The sequence below is a fragment of the Aethalodelphis obliquidens genome, unplaced genomic scaffold (assembly GCF_003676395.1).
Source record: "Aethalodelphis obliquidens isolate GAN/ISIS:26980383/991018 unplaced genomic scaffold, ASM367639v1 scaffold37, whole genome shotgun sequence".
NCBI lineage: Eukaryota > Metazoa > Chordata > Mammalia > Artiodactyla > Delphinidae > Aethalodelphis > Aethalodelphis obliquidens.
Window position 1 is genome coordinate 11,376,025 of NW_020837981.1, and position 12,589 is coordinate 11,388,613.

General features: G+C 39.1%; 1 protein-coding gene across 10 annotated transcripts in view; it reads left to right on the forward strand.

The window, feature by feature from the left end:
- Positions 1-12,589, forward strand: part of USP54 (ubiquitin specific peptidase 54) — a 73,005-nt gene that overhangs the window by 15,617 nt on the left and 44,799 nt on the right. For all 10 annotated transcript variants that reach the window (XR_003437876.1, XM_027129886.1, XM_027129885.1 and 7 more), the window contains exon 3: positions 11,792-11,926. Coding sequence is in view for 9 of the 10 variants with exons in the window: in XM_027129886.1 (XP_026985687.1) it covers positions 11,792-11,926 (135 nt within the window). In the remaining variant the exon portion in view is untranslated. The remainder of the gene's footprint in view (positions 1-11,791; positions 11,927-12,589) is intronic.

Below are 12,589 nucleotides of genomic sequence, written 5' to 3' on the forward strand. Positions count from 1 at the left end.
GTTTGTCATTACATTTGTCAAATAAAATTGAAGTAGCAGGTACCCTACTACTCAGTAATTCTACTCCTGGATATTCGCTGTAAGAAACTTCCTTGTACATACATACCAGAAGATATGTTTGGGGATGTTTAAGGTAGTATTTTTTTTGTGATTACAGAAAAATGAAACAACCCATTCCAACTCTAATATAATCGATTAAAAAATTATGGTTTATTCCTAGAGTAGTAGTTTATTTCACTTCTATATAGTTGTGAAAATGGATAGCCTGCAGCTACATGTATCATTTTGAGTTAATCACACAAGCATTACAGACAGCCATCAACTTACGATGGTCTGACTTAACGATTTTTGACTTTCTGATGATGTGAAAGCGATATGCATTCAGTAGAAACCTTACTTTGCATTTTGATCTTTTCTTGGGCTAGTGATATATATGGTATGATACTTTCTTGTGATGCTAGGCAGCTGTAGCACGCCTCAGCTCCCAGTCAGCCACACAATCATGACGTTAAACAACCTATACACTTATAACCATTCTGTACCCATACAAACGTTCTGGTTTTAACTTTCCGTACAGTATTCAATAAATTCGATCAGATATTCAACACTTTATAATGAAGTAGGCTTTGTATTAGATGATTTTGCCCAACTGTAGGCTAATGTAAATGTTCTGAGCAAGTTTAAGGTAGGCTAGGCTAGGCTATGATGTTCAGTAGATAAGTTAGGCATGTTTTCAATTTACAGTGGGTTTATTGGGATGTAACCCCATCATAAATCAAGGAAGATTTGTATATTGAATGAAAAAAGCAAGTCACAGAAGACTGCTAAACTATGATTCCATTTATATACAAATCCAAAACAGGCAGAATAAATAACATATTGTTCCGGGATACATACATATGATAAAATTGTAGAGAAAAAAGGAATGATTTTCACAAAATTCAGGATAATGGTTACCTCTGGAAGGTGGAATGGGTAGGATATAATCATTTGTGGATACTCAAACTCAATTTTTCCATTCTTAAATTGTGTGGCAGTCACATGGGCATTTATTTATTATTCTTTGGCTGTGTATACACATCATGTTTGTTCTTTATTTGAATGATGATTTTTATTATAAATATAGAAAAATACTGCAATCATTCTGGAAAGTATACTAAAGTGTAAAGAGGAAAACTGAAAATAGCCTGAATTCCACCACAGGAATTATCATTTCTCTTTATGCCTCCTCTCTGGTCTATAATATTTCTAGTAATAGGTCTTTTTGCCCACCGTTTTAGTAAAAAGAGTACTTCTTTTTTTCAGGCCCTTAATTGCCTTTCCATCTCTAGTATCTTCCTATTTCATTTGTTCTAACCTAAGACTACCCTGGAGTGCTATTTTGAAGTTACTACCTTCTTATAATCTTGAAGTGCCTCCCAGTTGTCTCTTAAATCACTTAGAAAAGCAGGATTATGGACATTTAAAAAACTAATTTCACACTTCCTTTTCCCTTCCTCTCCTTCCCCAGGCACTCCATTTCATCTATGATAGCAGATGGTATACTTACTATGCATGCCTCTTAGACATTGCATTGCAGACAGATGTCATTCACTTTGTCTGCATCCCTTGGCACCCAAAATAATAACAAAAATAATAACAATAAACAGAACAATAACACATCCCTTTTAAGCCAAACCACATCTGCCTTTCAGAAATTTATCTTCTTCATGAAGTTTTAAAAATACTATATCTACATCCGTAATTGATTTTAACAGTGTTTAGCATGGCTGAATGGGTTTTTGGGAAGGTGGCCCAGCTTTTCTTTTGGTGTTCCTCACAGTGCCTGGACCATAATATAAACACAACTTTTCTGGGTTCATATAGTCTTTTAGTACTTCTTGGTATTTTAGTTATGGAGTTTAGGGTATTGCCTTTTCCTTTTCTTTTTCTTTCTGTCTTTTATATTCGCTCTCACTCTTGTCCTGTTTAATAGAGATTTTCATATTGTGACTTTTGGTCTCATACTTTTTTTACTAAGTTTACTAATCTAGGCCTTCATGCCTCATTTAGTAAGGGAAGGGAGAGATGTGGGGGAGGGGAGGAGGGAGGCAGGAAGGGGGGTTGATGGTGGGAAAGATCTGCTGACGTAAGAAGTCAAAGTCTGGGATTCTGTCTGTAGAGCAGTTATCTGGTATCCTGCCGTTAAGTTACATGTTAACTTTGTGGTGTCCCAGTGTGGGTGTATTCTATATATTTTTTTCTCTATGGGTGTAGTTATATATATTTTTCTCTGCCTCCTATTTAAAAAGAAGGAATATTTGATGAGGCTAATAAGAATTCCTTTTTGCTGATACTTCATGACCTGTTTGCATTCTTTAATGCTGTTTGATTTGTAAAATTCTTATTTCTTAGATTTTTTTTAAAACAAGAGATTCCAAACTTCCTGAATTTGAAGTACTCTGCAAAACTTGCCAGTTCTTTATAAAGTCAGAATTCTTTATGTTAGAGCATAATTGCTTATCTCTAGAACCTACTATTAAGTACAAAAAGAAACACAAACATGTTCCTTGATGAGTCAGAAGCTAGCTAACTTTCCCTTAATCTGATGTTTGGATGAAGGATTTGCCCTTCCAAGTCTGGCTGAAAGATATGTGTCCCTGCTCTCTCTGCAGTTGTTTACTTAAAATGCATTTACTACTGGCCTTATGTGAATACCTTTTGGATCATGTCTTCTTCAACATTTTTGTTTTTTTCTTCTGCTCTATGAACGTCTGCCAGTAGTCCTGTGCCTAGTGATCTTCATTGGTACCATAGTATATGTTGCATCCAGTACTTTTTGGTGGTTTGTACACAATGTTTATGATAATCCATTTCTTTTGGTCCTGTAAAATATACTGTTTTTTTCTTTTCTGTGTTACTTGACACTAAGTCCCTAAAGTAATTACAGTCTCAAAATCTTGCATGCAAATTATTAATGAAGAATTTGTGTTAGTTTGTCTTTCTGCTTACTTTGAACCGCAATGCATTTCAACTCTGACTTAGCAAATAGAAGAGATTTGTGGGGGACTTCCCTGGTGGCGCAGTGGTTAAGAGTCTGCCTGCCAATGCAGGGGACACCGGTTCGGGCCCTGGTCCGGGAGGATCCCACATGCCGCGGAGCATCTGGGCCCGTGCACCACAACTATTGAAGCCCGCGTGCCTAGAGCCCATGCTCTGCAGCAGGAGAGGCCACCGCAGTGAGAGGCCCGTACACCGCAATGGAGAGTGGCCCCTGCTCACCGTGCAACTAGAGAAAGCCCTTGCGCAGCAGCGAAGACCTAGCACAGCCAAAAATAAATAAATGAAAACATAAATTTATAAAAAAAAAAGAGAAATTTGTGTGCTAATTACCCTGTCCCTTCTAAAATACCAAATTTATTCCCACCTAGTATTACTGAAAGATTTTTCCTGACCTAAACTGTTGTCATGCCTATAGCCCAGAGCTCTGATTTATTATTCATATTGAGTCTGCTCTTACACCCTGGCCCCCAGGGTATGACTTGACTTTGGTATTGGTTTATTTATTTATCTCTGTCCAGAGGAGGAAATCCGTCCTCTGTACTTAGTATGCCACAAAGATTTTGTTCTCCTTCCAGGGATTGTACTAGAGGCTTTACAGTGCCAGGATGTAGGACAGAGTGTTTTTTGTTATAGGCAAAGAAGAATGCTGCATTGATTGATTAAATCCAACAAACCTTCTCAATTAGTGATTTTTTTTAAAGGATGTTAGTATAAGGAATAAAAGCCAGGGAATGGTGGTGGTGATGGAGGTAGGTAGGTAGGAAATAGGTTTTTGTATATAGGGGTCCTGGAATGTAAGTCTGTACCTGTAGAACAGTAAGACTGTTGTGAAGGGGCAGGAAAGTCTGTGTTCTGCTGATAGCTCACTTGTTAATTGGGGGGAAATTTGAGAGTTCAGGGAACAAATCTCTCGATATTTTTTTATTGTGTACCATGTAGCTATTCCTCTACTGGGGACTGAAGCATAAACATATCGAGTAATGTGGTATAAGGAATTAGTCTGGTCATTTTTTTGTAGACTGTAGGAATGGAAGGTTCTTCATTGTCCTATAGTCATGGCCACTATCAGAGGAGTAAACCCATTATCCTAGACTGGCTATTTATTTAAGCCAGGAAATTAGATTTCTAGTATGTTACCTGGAAATTTTAGCTAGTAATAAATAGCCCTCACATAAGGAAGGTATGTCCTTATGTCTAATGCACCTATCCATTTGAATTGAACTTCCTTCCTGTTATGCTTATCTATGTGATATGAACATATTTGTGTGGTCTTTTGGTTAATCTTTCTTTTTTTTTTTTTTTGCGGTATGCGGGCCTCTCACTGTTGTGGCCTTTCCCGTTGAGGAGCACAGGCTCTGGAGACGCAGACTCAGCGGCCATGGCTCATGGGCCCAACCGCTCCGCGGCATGTGGGATCTTCCCGGACCGGGGCATGAACCCGTGTCCCCTGCATCGGCAGGCGGACTCTCAACCACTGCGCCACCAGGGAAGCCCTGGTTAACCTTTCTTAAAGTTGTATTAGGCTGTACCTAAATATTCTTCTTTTTTTAAAATTAATTTATTTTATTTTTGGCTGCCATGAGTCTTTGCTGCTGTGTGCGGGCTTTCTCTAGTTGCAGCAAGTTGGGGCTACTCTTCGTTGCGGTGCGTGGACTTCTCATTGCGGTGGCTTCTTTTGCTGCGGAGCACGGGCTCTAGGCGTGCAGGCTTCGGTAGTTATGGCTCGCGGGCTCTAGAGCGCAGGCTCAGTAGTTGTGGCACCCAGGCTTAGTTGCTCTGCATCATGTGGAATCTTCCTGGACCAGGGCTTGAACCCTTGTCCCCTGCATTGACAGGCAGATTCTTAACCACTGCACCACCAGGGAAGCCCTGTACCTAAATATTCTTGACTAATTTAGTCATTGACATAACTTGGATAGTATAAAACTCAGGCTCTTATCCTTTTAAAAATACTGGAGTTCAGAATTTTACATGGTATTTCAAATAGAGGGGTATGACTATAAGGAAAAATATAGCAGATCATCATGATTCTTTCCAGAGTTTATGGCAGAACCTGAAACTTATACAATCTCAAAATCTTTGTTCATGTCCAGACGGGTCCCCCTTTTTATTTCCCCTGTGGGGTAAGTGGCTTTGATATTGATTCTTAAAATTTGATTTGAATACTGTTGGTCATCTTTAAGGTCCTACATTTCTGATCTTGGCAAAAATTCCAGAATGACTGTTACATTTTTATAAATCTCAATGTTAGTTTATGATTTCCCACTAAAAGCAATACTATTCCCTGGTGAATTTGGCCTGTCTCTGTCTGTCCACTGTCTTGAGGTCTTGTTGTTTCTATCTGTGTCTCTGCCTTTGTGTATGTGGGTGTCATTTTTGCATAGGTAGCAGGAATGCGTGTGAAAGGTAAGTTTATGATGGTCTTTTGCTTCACCACTGTAAGTCCAAGGTATTGGGTTATAAATTGAATGCAAATAAAGCCCTAAACTCATGGGGAGATATGGTATTGGTAACTGAATTTGATTTAAACGGACTGATATAGGATATGTGGGTAATTTTCTAATAAGGAAGTTTAGAAGGTAGCTATTTTAAGACATAAGGTTAAAGAATCTCAAGAGAGAAACTGGCCAGCTGTTCTCTGCTTTCTCTTCCTGGAGCAAGAATTTCTGTTAAACTGACTGCATACCTTTTTCTGAGTGTGGTAGTGGTATTATGGTTAAGTGTTTTTTTCAGTTTTATTGCGGTATAATTCACAAATAAAAATTATGAGATTTAAGGCACACAACTTGATGTTTTGATATATACGTATATTGTGAAATGATCACTACAACAAGCTAATTAACATAGCCATCACTTTACATAGGTACCTTTCCTTTTGTTTTTACTGCATAAATGTCACTTCAGAATTGTCACTAAAGTTGTTATATTTAACAACTTTAATTTGAAGAACACATATTTGGTCAGCTCATAGACTACAAACCTTGGGAGTTGCAGCTCACACTTGTCAGGGGAGATGTAATCACTGATTCTGTTATATCACAAAAAAATCACTGAACACTAGAGAAAGGGTTTGTTATATGGTTATGTTTTAAACAAAAAGGGTTCTTATTTTTTAGAGGCATATCCTGACATATTTACAGATGAATAATGTCTGGCATTTGTTTCAAAATGATCTGGGAGGAGGGTGGGTGGTATATATGAAATGAGATTGGCCACAGGTTAGTAATGGTTGAGGTTGGATGATAGGTACATGGGAATTTATTGTGCTATTTTGTCTACCCTTGTATGTTTGAACTTTTTTTTTTTTTTTTGCGGTACGCGGGCCTCTCACTGCTGTGGCCTCTCCCGTTGCGGAGCACAGGCTCCGGATGTGCAGGCTCAGCGGCCATGGCTCACGGGCCCAGCCGCTCCGCGGCATGTGGGATCCTCCTGGACCGGGGCACAAACCCGCGTCCCCTGCATCGGCAGGCGGACTCTCAACCACTGCGCCACCAGGGAAGCCCTGTTTGAACTTTTTGGCAATAAAATGTTAAAAATCCAGTGTTACTGGTTTGGATGCCAAAATGGTAAACATTTCAATATTCTTTCCCCTCTTGAAAGAAAACGTTCAACATTCTTTTGAACATACAAATCTAGGGTGAAAGTTCTATTTTCCAGCAGTCAGTGACTCTCAAGGAGTAGCTCCTTTATTTTCCTTTCAAAGGGTTGTGTTTACAAACAGACTCGATTGGCCACATCTAGGTTTATGGTTTATTTAGGTCTATGATTTACAGGAGGTGTGGAAAAAAAGGGATAGTTATGAAAGCCAAAATGATAGATTTGGGAAGCTTAGATCAAGAAGAGAAACTCTAAGAATTGAGTTAGTAGTAGTGTATAACATGTGTCACGCCTTTGTAGAAGGTGTTGCTGGACACCTCTCAGGGATGAGTTGAACTGCTGACTGGGGCACTTTTCAAAGACCTTGGGCCCATAAAGCATCAAATTTAGTGACAGCCCTTTTTCTTGACCTGTATCTTCTCTACTCATGACTTCTTTTTGATGCAAAGATAGGAAATTCTGAGAGAAATAGACAGCTGTTCCCTCCTTAAAGACAAAGTCTGTGTTTTAGGGGGAAAAAAAGGAAAAACTTAAGCAACAGCTGCATTTGTAGATGACAAAGCACAAAGACTTTCTGTCTTTATGGCACTTTTATCTTATTTACGTGGTTTTTACTAATCCAAATAATTATATGCTCCTGTGGGTAGAATTGTTTGCTACTTGATCCAAGAGAGATGGATGGGGAAGCACCTGCTTTTAGTCATTAGTCTTGTTGCTTTTGCACTGCATCCAAGAAAATAGTTAACAGACAAAAAGTAATTTGCCTTTTCCTGAGAGTGAAAAGGAAGACCTCTTTGGTTTCACTCTGTGAAGAACGGCAGAGAGAAACCTCAAAGGTGGGTTTTTTCTTTATTGAAGTGAAACCATCAGGGACCCCACAGGGGAAAATGATTCCTGGGTTTTGGTTCTTCCTGCCCTTTCTCCCTCTCTGCCATAGAACTCAGCAATTGGAAGAATACCAGTTTTTGTTCCTTATTGGTGCTACCACCTGTTCTTATTGCTGAACTAAATGTTCTTGGCTTTCTTTGGTGTGAACAGGATCTCCCTCTGGGAAAGGTGGGAGGAGGGTGAAAAAGGGAACAGGAGGAGGCCCATTCCTGCCTTGTGCTCATGTGAGAGGGACACACAGGGGTTAGTGTGCTGCCCTAACAGAGGGGCTTTGTGCTACAGCTTCTTCCAGAGCTGCAGCTCACAGATGCATGCTGGGCAGGCTCAGGCTGCGTCATCCCTGATACACTTGCTTCTTCCTAACAGTGGCAGAGCAATACCGGTAACAATAATTAAAATATTGAATAAGAAAATAAAGAAGATGCAGGCAGAGGCTATTCTGAATACATTCAGATACTCAGTGTGTGTGGAGAAAGCTGTTCGTAATTAAGAGGTTAAAAAAAGAGTAGCATGGAGATGATGCCACTGAACACAAGAGCCAGATCTGTTGTTGCATATCCACTATGGGCACAGTCAGAGCTCTGACTTTAAGTCTTTCTTTTTCTGTGCTAAAACCCTTGTTATCTAGGTCATGGGAAATCTGCCTCTCTTGAATACAAGCAGCAGAATAGAGAAGAATTTCTTCCTTTGTACCTAGACCTTAGAGACTGGGTAGGTAGCTCAAGGTAGAAGCCTTTCTAACTCTCAAGGCCCTTCTTCATACATCAGTAGCAGGCAGTAACCTAAAATGAATCCCAAATAGAATGATTATAATAACAGTTAACACTTAGATAGCACTTTGATACGGTCAGACTTTAGTCTAAGATATAAGTAGAAAGATAGATAACTTATTTAATCCTCAAATAATCCTAGGAGGTAAATACTGTTATTAATTCTCTTTTAGAAGAGGAAACTGAAGCATAGAGAAGTTAGGTAACTTGTCCAAGGTCATATAGATGGTAAGTAACAGGGCTGGGATTTTGAACCCAAATACTATGGTTCCAGAGTCCATACTCTTAACTATTACTCTATGCCATCTCTCAGTGGATCTCTGTCCTTTCTCAAACAGGGTCATCTGAACCACAGAACACAGAAAGTATTTTGAGTGACTATTTTCTTAATTCTCTCTAGGATGGTAACATAACTAGTACTATGCATAGGAGAGAAGTTAATTCATTAGGAACTGTTGCTTTAGAGTATTAATTCTTGAGGAAACCCTGTTGAGAGAGACTAAAGGGGCTGCAGTTTGCATTTGTTGTGTTTGTACAGAACTATCCTGAAACTAATTTTCCATTGGTTTGTCTTGGAACCGGTTTGAGACTCTGAACAAAGGACCAAACCTCATCCATCCCTTGCTCTAGAGGTAGAGCCTTTGTCAGCATTAATGTCTTACCATTAACAGTTGAGAAGAGTGGCAGGTTAGGATATGATAGTGGTCACTAAGTTTTGCAAAGCTGAGGTGACTTCCCTTCAGCATATCATTAAGTGTTCAGATCACCTTATGTAGAAGCAGCCACTACTTCTTCTCCTACCTTCCTTTTCCTTTTTTCTTCACATTTCCCCAAGTTTCAAAATCCCATTGGTCACTTGGCAGATATCCAGTTGCCCTCTAGGAGTGCTTAACTGTGGACCCAGATCTTTACTTTTGGTCTAGTTTAAGGAGTCACTGATAGACATTCTTCCACTTCCAGCAACAAATTATGGAAGGTCTTGCTCTGTCTTTACCTGATCTTATAATAGACTTGTTAAAACTTTCTAGGTCACTCCAAAATAAAGTAATTATAATAGATTTCCCCCCAGCCCCATGCTTATTAAGTAATACTAAATATGTTTTTCTGGTGCTGCCTCCTCCACATCATATGGAATTGTTTGTAGGGAAATAATAGCAGAGTTCATAGTAAATTGTTCTCAAGTTGCTATAGGGATAGATGTTCAGTGTGTATGAGGTGGAATGATGCTAGTAAGAGAACAGAGGTCTCTTGAAGTTAGCAGAACAAGGTTTAGTCCCATTTTGCTTGAACCAGTTGTGTTACCTTAAGAAAAACTTTCACGTTTTCTAGGTGATTCTTTATGTGCTTATAAAAGAGAAGGGAGGGCTTCCCTGGTGGCACAGTGGTTGAGAGTCCACCTGCCGATGCAGGCGACACGGGTTCATGCCCCGGTCCAGGAAGATCCCACATGCCGCGGAGCGGCTGGGCCCGTGAGCCATGGCGGCTGAAACTGCGCGTCCGGAGCCTGTGCTCTGCAACAGGAGAGGCCACAACAGTGAGAGGCCCGCATACCGCAAAAAAAAAAAAAAAAAAGAGAGAGAGAGAGTGAAGGGAGTTAATATTTTCCCTTAATAAGATCTAACCATATAAAATCATTCATTCAAAACTAGTTGTTGATGGCCTACATGCCATTACTATTATAGATGCTGGGAGTGTAGCAAGGAATTAAAGGGCAAAAATTTCTGTCTTCATATTCTAGAGAGTACAGTTAGACAATAAATAAGTAATATACATGGTATGACTGCTGGTAAAAGTGCCAAAGGGAAAAATAAAACAAGTAAGGGTGGGAAGTTTAGAAAGAGTGGGTGGAGCTTGCAATTTTAAATAAAATGATCCAGAAATACTATATTGAGAAGGTAATATTTGGGTAAAAATCTGAAGGGAATGAGTGACTGAGCTACTGCAAGTAAAATGTCAAGTAAAATGAGGATCAATAATTAGCCATTCTAGGTTGGTGGGACCTCCTATTCTTAGCTCACATAGGTAGGTTTATAAAAGTGATCTAATTTCTGGTCTCGTTAGTAAGTCTGAAAGTAACCCTGGAATTTTTTTATATGAATAAATTACTAATGAGGATTTCAAGCTGGTGACATTCTTTGGCATGTTGACATGTAACTAATTGTTGGGTGAGTTGTTTATCTGGTGGTTTAGTGTGGATCTGGGCTATGTGATATCAAGGAGCACATTCTAAAATCTCTGTGCAGAGGATCCAATACCACTTGAGAAGGACACCTCAAAGCAGGTGCCACTTGTTGCCACTCTTTGTTTCCATTCTCTGGATATCATATTCATCATTGTTTCAGATATAGGTAAAGATGGAGAAGGTAGATACATTTAGTTACACCAAAATAAAAAACTGCTGCACTTGAAAGATACCAGAAGACTAGAAGAAGGTATTTTCTGCAAGTAATACTCATAGAAGACCCAGAAAAAATTATGTAGTTAGAAAGACTAAAATTAACCAGTCTGACTGTATTAATTGCTGATAAGGATATGGGGAAATTTATTTATATTCATGCACTGGTAGAAGTTTAAGCTGTCATAGCCTCTTTACAATAGCAAAAAATTGGAGACTGTTAAAATATCTGTCAATAAAGAAATGGATAAATAGATGTGATATAGTAACATGATATAATACTATACAAATGGATAAATAGATGTGATGTAGTAACATGATATAATACTATACAGCAGGGGAAAAGGATGAAATATATGGCTAATCTCAAAAAGAATGAATTTTTTAAAAAAGTAAAATTCAGTGTGATACTTTTTACATGAAAGACACATACACACAAGCATACTATGTATTATTGAGGGTTATATACATACACACACACATATATACACACATACAAATATATGTCAAAGTATTATAAACAGAAGATTGTGCAACAAACTCATAGTGAGTGGCTGGTCTTAAAGGGGACTTTAGCTTTATCTGTAGATTGGAAGTAAACATGATAGAATGTTTATTTCTTAGTGTTAGACACGTAGGTATTTGTTATATTATTCTTTTTACTTTTGGGTAATTTTATAGTAGCTAAACAATTTAAAAGAAGGGGCCAAGTTTCATACGATGAGCCCCCAGAGAATAATTTACCAATTCAGTGACATATAATTTATCTTTATTGTAGACCATCTACCTCTTTCTATATCAGAGGAAATCAGAGGTAACTACATTGCATTAACTCATGACAACGGTCTCTCCTAATGAGTCCTTGATGGTATCACACTCAGATGGAAGAGCAAGGATCCTTATTAGCACATATCATGCCCTTTATTATGAGTCTCATTTTTTTTTACTTTTTTATAACTAACTGCAAGCATATCAACACATTCAAAGTACATTTGGCTCCATAGCTGTAAGCATGGAGATCCTAGCATGACAGACTGGGATGCCTCGAAGCTCAGTAACAGCATTGTGCTTTTCCCCTTGTCTAACCTCTTCCCTACAGGGAATCTTTAACCAGTTTCAGTGCAGTACTGAAAAAGTGCTTCCATCTGACACTCTCCGCAGTGCTCTGGCAAAGACTTTTCAGGATGAACAGCGTTTCCAGCTGGGAATTATGGACGATGCTGCGGAGTGCTTTGTAAGTGCTGGCCTCTGGCCCTCTTTGATATGGGGTGAGACTGTGGATGGTCTCCATCAGGGACTGGCTACTTTACTGTGCTCCTGGTCTCTACAGTTATAACTAGGAATTTCCCTAGTTTCTATAAGTTGTTTCTGCTAATAAAGTATGAATTGCCTAGTGGGTTTATTCTTTTTCCTTCAGGCTTAGGGTAGTTTTGTGCTTGCCATCGCACAGAACAGTAGCTCTCACCTTCAGAGGAGACAAGGCCCATTCAAATACAAATTTCTGGGCTCAACTCCCTTGAGTTTCTGTTTCAGTATGTCTGGAATGGGTCCCAAGAATATCTCTTAACAAGTTCCTAGGTGATGCTAACACTGATGCTGCTGGTCTGGGGACCACAGTTTGAGAGCTCCTGCATAGTAAAGATAATTAAACAGAGAATAGCTGAGTCCTTAGCACAAGTGTGATGTGCTATGTAGATGGCTACTTTGCTCCCAGTGACTTTTAGTAGAGGACCCTAACTCTTCTCAACTCTGGGTTCTATCCGTCAACCTTCAAAAGACTCTATGCAACCATTAAACAATCTGAGTGATATACATCCTATTATAGGGTAAAATATAGGCCAAAATCAGGGGTGCCCCTGAGAAACTGGATCACTGATTTATTGCTGGTAGGAATGAA